At 34.0% G+C, this 20,385-nt stretch overlaps 1 protein-coding gene across 1 annotated transcript in view; it reads left to right on the top strand.

The window, feature by feature from the left end:
* The first annotated feature begins 1,160 nt into the window (after window positions 1-1,160).
* LOC123537063 (nucleobindin-1-like) overlaps window positions 1,161-20,385 on the top strand; it is a 37,225-nt gene continuing 18,000 nt past the window's right edge. Inside the window, exons 1-8 of the mRNA XM_053527722.1 lie at window positions 1,161-1,330; window positions 2,062-2,194; window positions 3,005-3,055; window positions 4,021-4,128; window positions 7,646-7,808; window positions 11,367-11,461; window positions 15,460-15,645; window positions 18,604-18,694. Coding sequence (XP_053383697.1) covers window positions 2,075-2,194; window positions 3,005-3,055; window positions 4,021-4,128; window positions 7,646-7,808; window positions 11,367-11,461; window positions 15,460-15,645; window positions 18,604-18,694 — 814 coding nt within the window. The 5' untranslated portion in view covers window positions 1,161-1,330; window positions 2,062-2,074. The remainder of the gene's footprint in view (window positions 1,331-2,061; window positions 2,195-3,004; window positions 3,056-4,020; window positions 4,129-7,645; window positions 7,809-11,366; window positions 11,462-15,459; window positions 15,646-18,603; window positions 18,695-20,385) is intronic.

Here is a 20,385-nt window from a genome sequence, read left to right as displayed (position 1 = left end):
TTTAACTTAGAATTTTTTGTTAATATGTTTGATAAAGTCAAATATCTCAGTGTTACTATTAAAGCTTTTGACTTGAAACTCAAAATAGTTATTTACTATCAAAGTCCACACCAGGAGACACAGTTCCCATAACTCTGATTTGAATATTGACAGAATTATGTCCCTTTTTAACTTGGATTTTTTTTTACTGGCAAAGGTCTAATTCAGAGTCAAGCACTGAGAAAAGTCGAGCGCACTGTCTTACAGACAGCTCTTGTTCAGTTAATTTTTTATATATATATATATTCTTTTAGAGATTAATTTAATGAACAAAAAGTGCCATTACAAAGAGTCAGATGCCAATTGGAAATGTATCTTTTATTACCTTTTGTGAAATTTTGCAGTTACCTCCCTTTAAGTTTAATATTGTGGGCTATTTCTTTAGATTTTAATATAGCTCTAGTTTCTAGTTTTACATTTGCATTTGATAAATAATGAGATATTTCTTCTTCCTGAAACAAAAGGCGCCAAAATTAAATCGCCCCTATTGGATGTACGCAGACCTGTATGTACTATATATCGACTAAAGGTTATGGTTCGGTTAAACATAGGTTTAATAGAGTACATTCAATGTGTACGGACACTTAGTGCATGAGATTTAATGCTGACCAAACAAATGGCAAGTTTTGAAACATTGTATAGCTTTGGCATTTAAATCTGTCTTCAATATATTTTGGTTGTGCAACCAAGATAGGCAAAGGGAGGTAATAATACTTTAATAAACTTGCATAATTCTAATGAATTTGGGCACAGTATATATTTGTACACTTTTTGATAAATTTAATACAGTAGTGCTTATATTCATATTATTCCTTTGGCAAAATATGTTTAATAAATTTATATTTATGCTAAAATAACCCTGTCTTGGTTTGACAACCAGTATAGGAAAATTAAATTTTGAAATAGTTCCAGCGAACATCTAACATGTATTAGGAACACAAATAAGTGTAAATGATTAGTTGTTAAACGTTTTGAACAAATATCCTTTATTTGAAATGAAAACTGAACGTGCAAACAAAAAACTCCCAAGAAGGGCCTCACCTATGGAAATAATGGTAAAGTTAAACGGCCAGCGGTTGGATAATGTACAACAAAGGAGCCAATCGCAAGCTTTGTTTCATGTGTAAGTACACGTAATGAAAACAATCTGATTGACTGGAGTGCACAATTAATTATCTTCTTAATTGATCACTGATCAGGTAATTGCAACGCGTTTTATTCAACTTTCTGGGTAGGTTTCCAAAGTTTATCAACAAAATCGAAGGAAGACAATAAAGTGAATCAAGAAAAGGTATGTTTTTGATGTTTACAAAGTCCGGTTCATTCAACAATATTTTGACAGCTGTTGCCGTTTTCTGAAACCCGGATATCGCCTTTCTTGTGAATTTCAACATACAGAAGTGAATTTAGTGATATAAACAATACTAGGCAAATGCTTCGAATACTATTTTGTACAAATCGGCAAGTAGTATTACTCGCGAAAACATGTGATAATTTAGGAAAAAGTAACCTCGACTATGAAACCAGCTATATGTTAAAATCAAATGCAACAAAGTCTTAAATGCGTCCCAATGGTTTGAAAGATGAAAGACATCAACACAACCATGATTTTTGCAGTAAAACTTTCAATGAATGCAGCAAAATTTTGCAATAAACCATTGCAGAATGCTTCACTTGTGAGGATCATCATTGCATAAGACTTAATTATATCTCCAACCACACAGTGATGTTGGATACATATTGTATTGTTTGACAATAAGTCCCTGGCCAAGTTCGATAACTAGCTAAATCGGCCCAGGCACTTTGGAATTATGATGTGGCCGGGAGACATATTGATTTACTCTTGTGTCTGTCACAAATCTCTAGCTATACTACATAATAAAATATAGCTAGATTTAGCTATAGATATAACCAATTGCTGACTGTTCTGGGACTTGTTAAATTCTTGTTTAAACTGACAAGTAAGTTTACTCAATAGAAATTGCAGTTTTTACTCGGGCTCTTGTTATTTATGCATTGTAGAATTAGAATCACAATGAGGTGGTTGGTGAGTTTTGTGCTGCTGGCTTCCCTGATGCAAGAGATAACATGCCCACCAGTGCAGCCTGAGATAAAGCCACCTGTGGAGGGAGATTCTCCGGATGATGATGACCCAGTAAGTTAAAAAACTTGTGATAATAAAAGAATGGTGGCAACCTTTTAGATTGCTTTTTAAAGCAAGTGCTGTAGAGGTGATGTTTCATTTGTTTCACACTTTTGTAGTATTGAATATGCAGTGTTTTTCTTGGACGAAACAGCTTTATATTTGAACAAGACTGTTTTTTAAAAAGCGATGCTCAGAAAAACATACTAATTAACTCTGAAAACTTTATAGATACATGTATTAACCAATCTAAGAATCTTTATTCAAAATGCCTTGCAGATATTAACATTTCAGATCAGAGCGATTTTATTGAAATATTTTAATTTAAAAAAAAGTAATGAAATAAAATTCATGAGCTTTTGATTCGTATCTTTGGTGAAATTTGTATCAAGCACTTGGATGACAGTATATTGAGGGATTTAATCACCTGAAATTAATTCATGAATGTCGACAATAGAGTTATAATTGTCCATTTGGTTCAGAATTATTGAAATGGTCATTATTAATAATGTTAAATACCTAATTTCATGAGAAACAAGCATGATGCACTTGGTTTATATCAGTTGTCAATGTAAGACTTCTTTTTCGCCCTGACAGTAATCAAAAGAAACTAACAAGAAGTCTTTTATACATATTGTATCGAACCAAAAGGTTGCTAGAAACATAGTATCACGGATCATGTTACTGATGTTAGTGACAAATTATTCCAGCAAAAATACATAATTATTTACAAGTTTAGAAGTTCAAAAATTACAATAATTTGAAAATTAGGATGTAGTATAAAATTTTCTGTAATTATGTTGTTCTTTATACCCTGATTAGACAAACTTTATGCAGGAAGACTGGGAAGATTTTGCTTACGATGTAGAGGAGGTAAAAATAAATAGTGGGTTCCAGTTAACTGTAGTTTATACTACTTGAGACATATTTATACTGTAAAATCTGAAGTTTTTGTGAGGGATTTATTTTCACTCTATTAATAGAAAAGAATATTGGCGAATGTGTTATTTTGATAAATAGCCAAATAGGCCCCCAGGAGATGGCCACATGTCACTATTAAACATCTACTGTGCAAACCAATTTCAATTATAAATATACAATGAATGTAGTCAACTTTAAACCTTGCGGAAATATCCGATTTTACAGTATTCCTTAAAATCTCAAATTGGGATGATAATGTTTCCCGGGCAGTCTATGAATACATCTTGTACCTGTGGGCAAGATACATGTTGTACTAATCACATAAATCTACTAATCAGAGAGGTTTACAAAAAAAACCCCTTCTTTTACAGGTACTCTGCGGTAAAATTCCTTTTCTTTACTGTCATGTGACCATTCTATATAAAAAAAAGTATATCAAAGATGGAACTAGCTAGTTCAGAATGCTGTGTAATTCAAATGTCACATGTACTATTCTGTTTATGTATTTTTAGAGATTTTATAAAATTTGAATTGAGTCAGAATGTTTATATTTGGTTGACTGAAGAAAAAAATCTGCTTGTCGAAGTGAGTAGGACTGTAGATTTGACCATTTTTATCTCTGGTCAAACAGGGTGTAATTTTGTTTTGTTTCCGGCAGTGTTTTTATTAGTTTGAACATACATTATACTTACTAAAACTGTACAAATAGGTAGCTTTTATTATCATATGAAAGACATACTTCTGTTAAAAAAATTATTTTGTAAGAAATCATTTGCATTAAACAATAACTTGTTTTGTAGATGTACGTCTACAGTTTTATGAGAAAATGGCATATTTGCACTGAAATTTCAAAGGTTCAATATTTTATTTATTATTTATAGTTGTGACATTTTATAAAGATGAGAAAGTATTTTCAGGGCTTTGGTCTGGAATATGACCGGTATCTCAAAGAGATTGTCATGGCACTAGAAGAAGACGAGGCTTTCCGTAAAAAACTTGAGGAAATGAACATGACCGATATAAAGGTTGGCATTTTCTGATCATTACTTTATTGTGTTTATTCTAACTACTCTAAACCTCGGAAATCACTGGACTGTTTCAGGGCTTGGGTCTAGAATATGATCGGTACCTTAGCGAGGTTGTCACAATTCTTGAAGAGGATGAACAGTTCCGTAAAAAGCTGGAATCTTTGAGCGATGAAGATATGAAGGTTTGAATTTACCGTTGAGCAGCATGGCAAGGGTTTCGATACATGCATGTAGACAGATACATCTATAACAAAGCTTTAGTTTCATTATTTTAACATCTTTACAGTCTAATATTGCTATTAGGGACCAACAGACTTTTAAGGTGAAATACAATACAAATGTTTAAATGTCATTATTAATGAACAAGTAGGCCAGTGTTCCCTGGTGTGTGTCAGTGGTCTCAAAATATTGTTCAACAAAAGGAAAATGCTAGGTGTATGTTTAATATGTTTGCTGCGTGTGTGGTGATTTTTTCATGGTCACAAGTTACAGGTGAGCATCATGCAAGCAATATTGTATGAAAAAAAAGCAGCATCATGTATGTTGTTTACAGTTTAAACATGTTCTCTGTCACCGTAATATCAAATCAGCCACTGCTTGACAAAAAATTATGTTATTTCTTTTATGTTATGTTATCATGATGAAAAATTTTGATCCCAAACACAAATTTCAAGGATGGGTAGAATGTCTTATCATGAATGCACACAAAGAGGGCATCATAGACTCTGGAGTGCCGGCTATATTTGTGTTTAAAGCAGTGATGGAGCTGGTCCCAATGTAAATGTTTTACTGTCTTGGCGTTAGAAAACATTTACAGCTTTTGGTGGCTGTTTATTCCTAGATTTAAACAATGCACTTTAGTTTTATAAAATGCACATAAAGCACAATACCATGTACCCAGCACTCTGTATACATATTCAACTTTCACTCATTCACCGGTATGTAGTTGGTGTTGATATTGAAGAAGGTATTACAATAAATTACTTGAAAGAAATCGACTAGCTTACTATTCAAGAGACAGTCATGTTTTAAGGTAATTAGATTGATACATGTATACAATATACTAGAACATGAATAAAGCCACTGCAGGTCAGTTTCCTACATGGAAGTTGGACAAATGGGTGCAAAGTCAAAATAAAACCGCCCTTCCACTACATTGAACCATATTTTTTCTTCCAGAATTACCACTGCCGTCCCCAGATTGAATTCTTGCTTCCTTTGAACACCAATGTGTCAGTTTGTTTTTGTCTGAAGAACAAACTCATTATCTCACTGCCTTGTTTAATCCTAAAGTTCTTGCAGTATAACCTGTTACTAAATAACATGTCTAAAGCTATTTTAATTTGTGCATTTTATAACATACTTGATAAAATTGTCTGCCTACTTTCTAGTTCCTTTTTAACTAATATCATTGTAATAATAATTATAGTCATATATACTATTGTTTACTCATGTATTATCACAGTTATTAGTTGATATTACCAATTGTTAATTTTTATGTCATTTGAAATATTATTTTGCTAAAAATAACTATTTATGTATATTTCATGTTGTTCCTTTTTACATCTTTCATGATCATTGTCTTCTGAAAACAAATGTTTCAGCTGTTTTAATTGTTAATTTCCAGATATTCCCCTTCATAATAGAATTATTTGTAACAAGTGAATTACATCTATGATAAGCTGACGTAAAATTGTGGACCACAGACATATATTTTGATGTTAACCAGTTATTTTTCAAATTAAACCAGTCATTTTTCAATGTTAGCTGGTTACTTTTTAAAGTTAGCCACTTGTTTTTCTGTGGTTAACCATGCAGTCATTTGTTGTGCTGATAAAATCAACATAAACAATACAAGTTTTAAAGCAAACATTTAATAATAAGATTTAGTAAATTCATTCTTAATTTGAGCACGTAAATGAAAAAAAAAACTATTATCAGTCATAATTAAACTAGAGAGATTGATGAGCACAAACATGTTTTAGTTAATTCAAATGAGGTTGCAGTTATATTATGCAGTTAATAGACGCTTTGACAAATTACATCTTTCTTTATTTTTATAACATGAGTTTAATGAACGTAAATTTGTTTTTAATGTACTTGTAACATGAAAAATTTATGTGAAGAACACAACTGCTTTATGGCTGCATTTTGTCAAACATTCATATCTGGTATTTAACTGTCTGTTGCTAAAATTTTGTATTTGCCCATTTATCAATAACTGTTGTTTGATCCCTAACAGGCTTTTTTGTTAGTGAAATGTGGCTTTATTTTGTAAGATCCAGATATAAACTGTACATTATCCTAAAGGTCTCTGTGTTTGGTAGCAGGATCTTTATTATTATTATACGCCTGTCTCTAAAAGGGCGGGGCATATTATGTGAAGAACCGTGTTTGCGGCTGCAGATGGGTGGTCGGCATCCAAAGCATGTCCACTCTCTAAGTCGAACAGTCTTCATCCGATCTTCACCAAACTTGCTGACAATGTTTGTGGGCATAATATCTCTGCCAAGTGCGTTAACCAGCCAAATTGCCCCAGGCACTCTTGGATTATGGCCCTTGAATTACTCGAAAAACAGCGAATTTAGCCTTGCCCACTCTTTTAAGTCGAAAAGTTTTCATCCGATTTTCACCAAACTTGCTGACAATGTTTGTGGGCATAATATCTTGGCCAAGTATGATAACCACCCTAATAGCCACAGGCACTCTTGGATTATGGCCCTTGAATTAGGTCAAGTTTAATGACAGGTGTATTTTGTGACAGTCTGGCACTCTTGTTTTTAAGATGTTTTAGTAATGTCAGTTTTATTACCTTAAATTGTATTTTTTCTTATGTAAAAATTGGGCATAATATAAATGTTGTTTTTGGGGGGGGGGGGGGGGGGGTTTTAAGAAATTTTGCAAAAAAAATTTTGCAAGGAAATCTTGCTTTTATGCTAACTAAGATATCCTGTCAGATTTATAATAGTCTATTCACAAATTATGTCAAAATTAATTTTAAAAGAAATTAATGTTAAAAATGTCTAAAATTCACAACAAGAAATACCCCACCAAAATCTTATTTTTTGGTCGAAGATAATTTGAAAACTAATCAACATAATAATTATGTTCTTATTACTATCCTTAGAATTCTTTATAGTATCAGTGGAACTGTTTTGTTTTTTATGGAAAATGTAGATCAAACAGTAGACCCTTAATTTTTATGTTCAAGGCTCAATGACTGTTCAGTTAAATTTAGATACCAGTGTTTTATCGAGATTCTTTGATTGGTTTAGTTTAGTTTTAATCACTTGTAGAATCCCTTGCAGTGAACATTTTTAGGATATATGAATTTTATGTTATATATATACAGTATAATCTTGCATTATTGTGCGAAATTTAAATTGATGAACTTTAAGACTCAGGAAAGCATCTGATTTTACTGTAGTCGTGCTAGATGAGATGTTAGTTTTATTGGGCAGCTTTTGATAAAGTGAACATTTATAATTAATGGGTTAACCTTTCGTTGTTACAGAATGGAAAGATTGCCATGCATCTAGACCTTGTGTCTCATCAGATTCGTGAGAGGCTTGATGAAATCAAGCGCCAGGAGATGAATCGTCTGCGGGAACTGGCCAAGGAAAAAATGAAACAGATGAAGGGTATGGAGGTTTTAGGTTCAATAGCGAAATACGGAGGTATGACGTTACAGCAGTCGTGAGTACACACTGTGGGCACATTTGGAGTGGAGTTATCTCCCTTACATACTCATCCTTTAGAGTGGAGTTATCTGCCTTTAATACTCACTTTTGAGATTGTGGGCACGTTTGAGTAGAGTTTTCTCTTATCCAGACTGTGGGTACATTTTGGGGTAGAGTTGTCTCCCTTAGATACTCGCCCAAAATGTGGGCATATTTTGAGTGGAGTTGTCTCCCTTACATACTCACTGTGTAGCTGCTGTAACTCCACTTCCTGAGTACTGAACATAAAATTGCATGTGCAATGAAACCAAAATGTTGTTTTGTGTAGTTAAATAGATTATTTTAAGATTTATGGTTGTCAGAATAAAAATACAAGCATTTTATGCATCAGTTGATGAAACAAGAGAATAGAATGTGTTTATTCATCAATTCTGAGAATAAATTCACTGTGTGTTTGTTTCTTCAGTACTCAGAAGAGTAGATTTAAGTTTTTATATCTTCTGTTTGATTCTTCAGTACTGAGAAAAGTAGATTTAGTTTTTTCATCTTCTGTTTGATTCTGATCATTTGCAGTGTTGTAATTTTAAGGTTTTTCAACTCATTTAGCAAGAGAATTGCTGTGAAAAATACCTTTCAAGATTTTTTCATATGGAGTTTCATTAATCTTTTTTAATCTTTTTTTTGAGTAGAAATGGAAAATTTTAAATACAAAATACAATTTTTAACAATTTGCAAACACAGTTCTCAGTCTGTTCAGACATAACTAAACAAAAAACGAGCAAAAGTGGGTGATGTTATATATACATGTAGTATGAATATAAAAGAATTTGTACAGCTTCTCAGTGTCAGTGTCACAGCAGTCTTCTAGGACTTATGATTATCATAAAAGATTTCTTGCAAAAAAAGTTGGTGTCCAACCTTCTATATAACTCATCTAAATTAATCCTTATCATGCTGAACACAGTTGATTCTGCCTTTGCGACCAGTGTAGATCATGATCAGCCTGCACATCCATGCAGTCTGATCATGATCTGCACTGTTGCCATTCAGTCAGTATCTTTTTGGTATGCACCCCTTTAACAGTTAATGGTACTGTCCAAATTAAAAGAGAGACAAGTTCATTATATGTAGAAGTTCAGCAGGGTAAGGGTTAATAACTATTTGGCTTATCTAACACATGGATGAAATAATGTACTGAGTAGGAACTAACAGTAATTTTGATGGATTCGCAAGTAAGTTCTGCTTTGAATGCTGTTCATGTTAAACAATAACGACACAAGAAGAAAGTTTGAATCTTACAGAAAAAAGTTTCCATTCTCTTTTTGTAAACTTGTAATCTTATATAGTTAATGAGATGCAATATTTAGGTAGGTAAATCAGTTTAGATTATAAATTATAAAGGAAATGCATTAATTCTGGAGTAATTTTCACTTGGCGTTATTGTACTTTACTTTATTTTGATACTGGAAATTGGAAATTTTCACAATGGTTTTGTTTTTCATTAATATTACAGGAATAACCCTGTGGCGGCAAGAGATTTTGCCTTTGCGACCAGTGTAGACAAAGATCAGCCTGCGCATCCGTGCAGGCTAATCATGGTCTGCACTGTTCGCTATTCAGTCAGTAAATTTTCAGTAAACGCCCTTTTGAATAATAAGTGGTACTGCCCAAAATGATTTAGACCAGTCCATTTTAGAAATATAGCAGGATATGAGTTAACATGAATCATGTCCTAAAACATAAACAAGTATGTTTTACAAGTTCTTAACACTGCTATTAAGTGTGCTTACCATAACATCACTAAATAAAACCTCTGTGGAAATTATCCAATCTACAGTACCAGGTTGTTTTACTAGGGCTGTGACAATTTCTTCAATTTCGTTTTCCTGTTTTATACTCTTTATTCAGTTGAAGTCACAACTGAATACTTATTATTTAGTTTGGTAACTGGCATAGTGTGAGATAACTTGGAAAACTGTGACATTTTTTCAGCTCTAGCTTGAGAAACTTTTCTGTAAAGCTCTTGGTATATCATTATACAAAACAAATCATGATACTGAATTATGTCTTTACAGTACCTGTCTGCAGACAATTTATATAGATGTTGCTTAAATTGATGAAAAACTTCTTCATTATTATAATGTGTATCAGTTCTCAGATGAGCCTTACAGTTTCATTAAATTGTAAAAAAACTTAGAATTGTCACAGTCATGTGTTCTACTGGGGAACACACTTTTTCCTTGTGGATTTCTGGTACATGTAGTATAATTTAGGTATCGATTAGATACTGCCCATCAACACTTTTATTTCATTGTCTTTCTTTTTAATTCCCATATTAAAGATATACTTAATAGAGAACGAGTAGAGAACACATAAACCATATTTTTTGCTTTAAAGATAATTTTGTAAATATTTGTTAAGATTTATTCATTAGAAGTTTGATACAAAGTAATGTTCACTTTTTATGACGGTTTCTACTTGAAAATAAAAATTAGAAAAGAAAAAAAAGCATAAATATCTATCCTGTTTTTTTGGTGTCAACACAAGTATTTTTTTGGCCATGTAAATAATACTCTTTAGTGTACACATTATTTTATTTCACCAGATACTGTGAGATCATTTAAATTCGCTGGCATGAAATTTCGCCCAAACGTGAAGAAGGATTGTATCGGGCGGGCTTAAATTCGCGCATTTTCAATTTTAGGAAGGGAAAATATAATCAAAAAATAACAATAGCGCGGTCTTAAATTTGCGCATCGGTCCTAGCGCAAAATACGCGAAAATTAGTCCTACGCGAATAAAAATGATTTCACAGTAAGTGTGCATTAATGATGATTTTTTTATGATTTGAATTATATTCGCTATTCAGTCCTTCTGTAAAATTTGAACATTTAACTGACAATTTAGTGTAAAATAATGCTGCACCTGACCAATTTAACCCATCTTTGTAGTCCACATACTTTGATATTTGATTTCAGATAGATATTTTCTAAGTAAACTCGATGCTAGGGACCCTGAAATGACTTTAAAACAAGTACATTATTCAAGAACTTTAATCGTTTTGTTTAAAAATTCAAGACAACAACACTCTCCTTTGTAACTTAATGTTGCCACAACTTACAGTCTCCAATTCTGTGAAATATTTTGTTATGGACGTATGTTAGAATTCCCTGTATATGATATGGGCGGAATTTTTCGCAATAATAAAATTTCTTCAAACTTTGGATATTAAAGGACAATCATCTAAGAAACAAAAATATGCAATAAAAATCACAGGTCACCAGTATTGAAACAGAGTTATGTGCCCTTGAAAATGGCATTTTGGGGATAACTCTTTTTCAGTACTAGTGACCTATGATTTTTATTGCATATTTTTGTTTCTTAGATGATTGTCCTTCAGTATCCAAAGTTTGAAGAAATTCTGTTACTGCGAAAAAATTTTCCCCGAATTCTAGCGTATGCCTTTAAATGATGTCTGAATCTAGGATTTTATCTACTATGATTCAAAATTTGTGTCATTTCTCTGTTTACATTTTAGATTTACTTCATTGACAGGTATACAAAAGATGGATGAAAATTTCCTTCACCATGTTGATGTTAAAAATCCTCACTCATTTGAAGCCAAAGATTTGGAAAGACTGATTAAAAAGGTTTGTTGTTTAAGGCATCGCCTACAGTGGCAGCCATTTGACTCAAAATTTTACATGCAAATTTTCATAAAAATGAAAGATGACTAAGTGGTAACTATAAAGTCAATAAATTTGTCATAATTATGTTTTAAATATCTATGTGAACATATGCAAGTAGAAGGATGTGCATTTCACTACCTGTATTATGCCTTTATTAGATATTTTTTATGACAAAATTTTGCAATTTTATCTGCAGTCAAACTCAATATATATTCAATACATTTCAAAGATAATTACAGCCAATTGTTATGCAGACCGTGAAGAATAAAGTGTTCAGAAATTATTTTGAAATTTTACCTGATTACTGAATTATACACAAAAATCCCAACACCATCAATTTATCCAATTTGTGTTATCTGTTCACACATAATTTACATGTATATAAACAGGTGATATTACAGGATTATGTATAGGTTTACCTGGCTACCTGTGGCCAGTAATGCATGTACAAACAACATTTTAAATTAAATTTACATGGGGTTGTCTTTTTGTGTCTAATGCAATAACCAGGAACAATTTTGACAAAAATCCGTAGGAGTTTGCAGTATACATATTGTACTATGAAATTAACTAAATTTTGTCTTTGTAATATTTTTAGCTCGACTATACGAAGTATAAGGAGAGCTATCCTACTCACCCCCGGCGTCGGCGTCTTTCCGCGTCCCCACCTTGGTTAAAGTTTTGGTGCACTTTCTCTTTTTTCAACATATCTCTGTAATTACTTGATGGATTTGATTCAAACTTGAAATACTTATTCCTCATCATCATCCACATCATCTGACATAAGGGCCATAACTCTGGCACCAATATTTCATGAATTATCCCCCCTTTTCACTTAGATTTTCAGGTTAAAGTTTTGATGCACTTTCACTCTATCTCTGTTATGACTCAACGGATTTGATTCAAACTTAAAATAGTTGTTCAACATCATCACCCACATCATATGACACAAGGTGCATAACTCTGGCACCATTTTTTCATGAATTATTTCCCCTTTTTACTTAGAATTTCAGGTTAAAGTTTTGGTGCACTTCCACTCTACCTCTGTTATTACTGAATGGATTTGATTCAAACTTAAAATAGTTGTTCAGCATCATCACCCACATCATATGACACAAGATGCATAACTCTGTCACCATTCTTTCATGAATTATTCCCCCTTTATACTTAGAATTTCAGGTTAAAGTTTTGGTGCACTTTCACTCTACCTCTGTTATTACTGAATGGATTTGATTCAAACTTAAAATAGTTGTTCAGCATTATCACCCACATCATATGACACAAGATGCATAACTCTGGCACAATTTTTCATGAATTATTCCCCTTTTTACTTAGAATTTCAGGTTAAAGTTTTATGCACTTTCACTCTATCTCTGTTATTACTGAATGGATCTGATTCAGACTTAAAATAGTTCTTCAGCATCATCACCCACACCCTATGACGCAAGGTGCATAACTCTGGCACCAATTTTTTATTAATTATTCCCCCTTATTACTTAGAATTTTAGGTTAAAGTTTTGATGCACTTTCACTCTGTCTGTTATTACTGAATGGATTTGATTCAAACTTAAAATAGTTGTTCAACATCATCACCCACACTATATGACACAAGCTGCACAACTCTGGCACCAGTATTTAATGAATTATGCCCCTTTTTTCTTAGGATATACTTATATAGTGTTTTGATACATTTTACTTTAAGTTGATATTTTTGACATAGGCTCAGGCTATTGTGCAATATCTTCATCCACAATTGGAGTCATTAAACACTCCAGTGACGGCTCTAGTTTCCTCAGATGTGCCCAGTTTCACTATCCAGCATCGAAATAGTCGAGCGCGCTGTCTCCTGTGACAGCTCTTGTTTAAATTGGAGTTCTACTGCACATAAAATTTCAATACTTTGGGGTAAATTTTGGGTCTAAACGAGACTCAAATATTTTACAAGCGGCATATGTACTATAAATCATCATATGCTTCTTATGTTGATGATAATTTGACCGGCTGTTAAGGCTTTAGTGCAATTTTCAAGAGAAAAATACTCGGCCTGAAAATATGAACTGGTACTGAGTTGTGACTGTGGCGATGCCTTAAGCTATGATAATTAACAATATTTAAAAGCCTTACCGGTTTCCAAGTTTAAAGAAAATTCATCGACATTAGGTTACCATGGCCTCCTTGGCTGAGTGACTAAAGTCCTGAATCACTTCCCACTCACTTCTGTGAGTTCAATCTCTGCTTGGGGTTGTCATATAGGGCAGCCAGACAGCTAGCTTGCGGAATGTCAAGTATTTCTACCCTGGTGCCTACCCCTACCTGAAATAATGCCAGAAGGGGCACCTCCAGTCCTTGAAAAGTCCTTTATGTCTTCACCCACTATTGTTTTTGCCCTGTCCATCTGTCAGTCTGTCTGTCCATCACACTTCATTTTTTATCAATAACTGGAGAACCATTTGACCTGGAACCTTCAAACATTGTAGGGTGATAGGGTTTACAGAGTAGATGACTCCTATTGTTTTGGGGGTTACTAGATAAAAGGTCAAGGTCACTGGGACCAGAAAATGGAAAACTGTTTCTGAGGGGCCAGAACTGTGAAAACCGTTTCCGATCCATAACTTGAGAACCACTTAACCCAGAACCTTCAAACTTCATGGGATGGTTAGACATGCCAAGTAGATGACTCCTATTGATCTTGGAGCCATTCTTTCAGAAGTCAAGGTCACAGGGGCCAGAACATGGAAAACTGTTTCCAGTCCATAACTTAAGAACCACTTGACCCAGAATGTTGAAACTTCATGGGTTGATTGGACATGCCGATTAGATGATCAGCCATCTGTCACTTCTGTCCCCTATTGACTTCTTGCCTATTACTCCTATGCCTTTGTGGGAATTACTCCTATGCTTTTGTGGGAGACATAAGATTTTCTACAAAAGCATCTTCTGGTTTGGAAATGGAAAAAGTTGGAAAGTCGTCATATGACCTGATCTATATTGATGTGACTTAAACCAAACAAAACAAACATGCCATAGAGGACCACACAGTAATGCAAGGACAGGTTGTAAACTAGTATACTAGGTAACAGAACAAGTAAACTTTGCCTGTCTTACCCCTTACCATGCTGTACACGATTGGTTTTGCCTTTGCGACATCCGTGTAGTCTGGTCATGATCTGCACTGTTCGCCATTCAGTCAGTATCTTTTTGGAAAGCATCCCTTTTAACAGTTAATGGTACTGTCCAAATTGAAAGATGGACAAGTTCATCATAGAAATTTAGCATGGTAAGGGTAAAGATAAAATGTATTTGATAGATTTCTCTTAGACTCTTCTAATCTATAACTGATATCAGGCTGTTACTCAACCTGCTGAAGAACACAAACGTAATGAAATGCCAGGGATGATTTAGGCATCCAGGGGGTGACTGGTTCAAGCTGCTTAATTCCTATCTTGAAGCAGTCCATATATCATCTCTTTTATGCACCTTGCTCTCTTGAGCCCATTAAAAAGTCAGGAAAATGCTGGCTAGATTTCTACCTACACACAGGGCCTCTGTGGCCGAGTGGTTAAGGTCGCTGACTTCAGATCAGTTGCCCCTCATCAATGTGGGTTCAAGCCTCACTCCGGGCATTGAATTCTTCATGTGAGGAAGCCATCCAGCTGGTTTATGGAAGGTTGATGGTTCTACCCAGGTACCCACTCGTTATGAAATAATGCACGTAGGAGCACCTGGGGTCTTCCTCTACTATCAAAGCTGGAAAGTCGCCATATGACCTATAATTGTGCTGGCCAGTAAAATAAATAAATCTACCTTAACACAATTGTTTCTTTGGTAATCCTGTACAGAGGTTGTTCATATTATTCCAATTCATCAACAATAACAAAAAGAAGCTTTTTATGCCTACTTAGGTTTTCATGTTTTGTAAATTGCAAGATGTCATAATGCTCATTTTTCCTACTTTATAGGCCACAAATGATTTAGACGAAATTGACAAAAAACGTCGCGGAGAATTTAAGACATATGAAATGGAAAAAGAGCATCAGAGAAGAGAAGAACTGAAGAATTTGGATGAAGAGCATAGAAAAGCAAAAGAGGAAGAATATGAAAACATGAAAAAACGTCATGAAGAGCATCCAAAAATTCATCACCCGGTATGTTGGTCTTGTCTTGTTAATAGAGGGAAGGATATAGAGGATATTTGTTTGTTTCAGTGTAAGATCAAAATATTTTACACTGAGTGAACATAAGGTGCAATACTTTTTGGAGTGGCACAGCCACAAGTGAAAATCTAAAATCTGGTGGTCACAAGTGAAAGATAAATCTTACTGCCATGTTCTTTCTGTTTTTGCAGTGGTTTTTACCATATTGTTGCCAGGTTTACTCATGCAGTAGCATGGTCATTGGAATACATCAAAATTTGAGCCGTGCCATGAGAAAACCAACATAGTGGGTTTGCGGTCAGCATGGATCCAGACCAGCCTGCGCATCTGTGCAGTCTGGTCAGGATCCATGCTGTTTGCTTTCAGAGCCTATAGCAAATAGAGAAACTGTTAGCAAAAAGCATGGATCCTGACCAGACTGCGCAGATGCGCAGGCTGGTCTGGATCCATGCTGGCCGCAAACCCACTATGTTGGTTTTCTCATGGCACCGCTCAAATGAAAAATCATGACCTTATAATTTTAATTATTATTATGAAATTCTTCAAGATTTTTAGATTTCGTATACATTTTTATGTAGTCATGTCGTAATATTTTGTAAGTATTCTATATCTTTATTGATATAAATTTTGGATTATAATATCTGATTATTTATAATTAATATTCTATCGCATACAATTGTAAATCTGAAAGAGTGAATATTGTAAGATGATAATTTGGATTATTCCACCATTTGAAAAGGTGAAAGTTTCAGATATAATCCACCTTTTTCCTTTACATATATCTTAAAAAATATTTTTCTTGGAGTTATGAAACCATGCAGGAATATTATTCAGCAGTGAATTTGTGCCCATGAGATTTGTTTTGGATTTCATTTTGCAAGACTAGAGTTATGGCCCTTGACAGTCAAAAATATGCCTTAAGGGCATAAAACTTCATGTCCCATGTATCTCAAAAAGTGTTTGACCTAGAGTCGTGTAGCATTAGAGGATAGCTATAAAACATGTGCAGTTGTGCACCTGGTGTTCTGTTTTGAATTTCACTGAGGCAGACCACAGTTATGGTCTTTGACTTAGTTTAAGATACACATTAACTGTTTAAAAGTTTATGTTGCACTTACCATAAAAAACTATTTCCCTTAGAGACACAAAAACATGTACAGTGACAGGAAGTTGGGAAACATCTGTCCTGTGGACACACCTAATTTACTTTTTATGCTCCCAGCATCTACTGATGTGGGAGGCATATAGTGATTGTCCTGTCCATTCATCTGTCCGTCCATCTGTTCGTTCGTCTGTCCGTACAAGGTTAACCAAATGGGACCGTTTCATCTAGCATTGATACCCCTAACTAGAATGACTTGATACTAATGCAGATGTAACCTGTGACCATTCCTCATCTTCAGACTTCACCTGACCTCAGTTTGACCTTGACCTAGAACTTGACCTCGTTTTGGGCTTAGGTTGCTTTGTATCGACAAGGATGCCACCGGGGCATCAAGCATTAATTGAATGCAGCTCCTTGTTTATAACTTTTTAGCTTGACTATTCAAAGAATAGTCTAGCTATTCTACTCACCCTGGTGTCGGCGTCGGCGTCACACCTTGGTTAAGTTTTTGCATGCAAGTACATACAGCCATCAATTAAAGGCATATAGCTTTGAAACTTATTTTATCTTTTTCTAGATCAATTTCCAACCTCACTGGGTCAAGTCCCATAACTCTGACATGTATTTTGGGAAAATTATGCCCCCTTTTAGACTTTGGTTAAAGTTTTACATGCAAGTTACTTTCTCCAAAGCTAATGCAGATATTGATTTGAAACTTCACATGTGTCTTTGTGGTTATAAAACTAGTTGATAGTAGCAAGTCCCATAACTCTGACCTTCATTTTGGCCAAATTATGCCCCCTTTTGGACTTAGCAAATTCTGGTTAAAGTTTTGCGTGTAAGTACAGACAGCTATTACTAAAAGGCATATAGATTTGAAACTTATTTTTTTCTTTTTCTAGATCAATTACTAACCTTACTGGATCAGGTCCCATAACTCTTACATGTATTTTGAGCAAATTATTCCCCTTTTTGGACTTAGAAAATCCTGGTTAAAGTTTTGCGTGCAAGTACATATAGCAATTACTAAAAGGCATATAGATTTGAAACTTTTTTTTATTTTTCTAGATCAATTACCAACCTCACTGGGTCAAGTCCCATAACTCTGACATGTATTTTGGACAAATTATGCCCCCTTTTGGACTTTGAAAATTCTGGTTAAAGTTTTACATGCGAGTTTCTATCTCCAAAACTAATGCAGATATTGAATTAAAACTTCACATGTGCCTTCGGGGTTATAAAACTAGTTGATAGCAGCAAGTCCCATAAATGATATGCATTTTGGTCAAATTATGCCCCCTTTTGAACTTAAAACTCTTTTAATATTTAACCTTTTTGGATAATATTTTCCTGCTTCTGGGACAATATTTCGAATAGTCGAGCTTGGCTGTCTTACGGACAGCTCTTGTTAGTTTTTGGTCTTGAAAAAGGGAGTTTGTTTTGTCTTGAAGAATGTATATGCTAGTCTATAAGACAATCCTTTCGTAAGACAGGTTCCATAAATTACTTCAAAATAACTATTATTTTGCAGACTCTTTTATTAATGTTTTGGGTCAGTGGCACTGGCTCATATATTAGACAAGGTAACACATTAGGTCTGACTTTTTTGGAAGAAAATCCTTGTCTTTTAGACGAGTATATACAGTAATAGTTGTTGGGTGAAAGGCTTGGTGATGGGGTACCCATTGTACATTGCAGGGCAGCAAAGACCAGTTAGAAGATGTTTGGGAGAAAACAGATCATATGGATGCAAAGGATTTTGATCCTAAAACTTTCTTCAAAATGCATGGTATGTGAATCCTCATAAATTTTATAACAGTGTTTTGTATATGAACCTGTTACAGGGTAGCAAGGCACAGCTTGAAGGAGTTTGGGAGAAGACAGACCACATGGACCCAGAAGACTTCGACCCTAAAACTTTCTTCAACATGCACGGTAACATAATTCATGGATCAGATTTTTAACACTGCTCAAGAAATTTTTGGTAAACTACCTGTAAAATTATTCAATCTCTTGGACATGAAATTTGGTGGTTTTGATCAAAACTGCTATTTCATTGGGATATGAATTTGCGGATTTCATTTGCTTAAAGGGGAACATGCAACATTTGGCAACATTTCTTATTAGAAAGAACTATGTGAAGCATTAACACTAATGATAAAGTTATAAAAATCAAATTACAAACAAAAAGTATTGTCATTTGAATACCATGGCTGCCATTTTGAGCACAATGACATCATCATTCTTCCCTTGTATGGGCATTACCTTATATGGTAAATCAGTGAATAACAACCAAGAGAATCATATTTTGTGGGCCCCAATATAATATGAGCCTTAGTTTATGTGAAAAAGTCTATTCCTAAAATTTAAACTCTATGTTTAATTGTTGCCATAAATACCATATTTGGTAATGCCTTTAGCTTTACAATGTATAAGGAAAAAACAATGACATCACTTGTCCAAAATGGCTGCCATTCCATTAAATTGATAATATTTAAATTGCCTTATCATTTTTGCTTGTAGCGTGATTTTCCTCATTGTTTTGCAAGTTTATATCTTTCATTTATTTCTTTTTAAATTTAAGCCTTGTCAGTGTTGAATATTCCCCTTAAAGATAAAATGGGACTTTTATTGTTGGTTTGGGTATAATTGTTTAGCTTGAAACAACCATGGAATCCATGAAAATTAGTCCTCATAAATGTTAATGATTTAAGAAATTATTATAGAAAAACCTGTTTTAACATTATTAATACACAGACAGAGGTTAAACGTCGGCAGAATAATTTCATGAGGGCCTAGCCCGAGTGAATTATCCATGTGACATATAACCGATTTTGAGTGTATTAATTCATTTAAAACACAATTTTGTTATACATTATTTCGATTCTAATATGCCCTTAGTCTAAAACAGTAGATAAAATATAGTAGTGCTCTTTCTTGGTTGCAACAAAAACATTGACGTCATCGCATGGTAACATCATTTTAGCATAAGCCTTTTATAAGAGAAACAAGCAATATTTTAGTACTGGCTGGTCTGTATCAGCTTCACCAGTCAGGTTTTATTTGAGAAGATTTTGCCAGTTTTGAAACATTGCAAGAAAGCGAATGCATTTATGAAAATAAAAGATGAAAATATTTAAACTTTTCTTTTCTGACTTCCTTATTGTAAAGAAGACTTACCTCTACAGTGTATATGTGCATTGCAGTTTATGAATGAATAGGACATACATGTACTGAAATGGTGCAATATTTCTAGCAGCATTGTTAAGGATATCTTAAGCAAGGCATTATGTTCTCTCTGATGACTTGACAGAAGACATTCTTCCTCCTCCTCAAGTACTTGCAGGGAAGATTATACTTACTTGCAAAAAATAGATATACTGGTTACAGAATCCAGAAACAGCTGGTTAGGCACTGACGTGCAGGTTGATCATTATCTACACTGGTCACAAAGGCAGAATTAGTTGTGTCCAGCATGATCAGGGTTAAGACCAATACAACTTTATTACTGAATTATTTATTTAAAGTGAAGTATGTGCTTGATGTGTTTGATCTTAGTTCTTTGTTACCGGTACTGATATGAGGTTGCGGCTACAGGAATATCTATTGAAAAATCAGAAATTTTC

Source organism: Mercenaria mercenaria, chromosome 17 (assembly GCF_021730395.1).
Source record: "Mercenaria mercenaria strain notata chromosome 17, MADL_Memer_1, whole genome shotgun sequence".
Lineage (NCBI taxonomy): Eukaryota > Metazoa > Mollusca > Bivalvia > Venerida > Veneridae > Mercenaria > Mercenaria mercenaria.
Note: the sequence above shows the minus strand (reverse complement) of the source record. Positions and strands in the feature narration are given on the sequence as shown.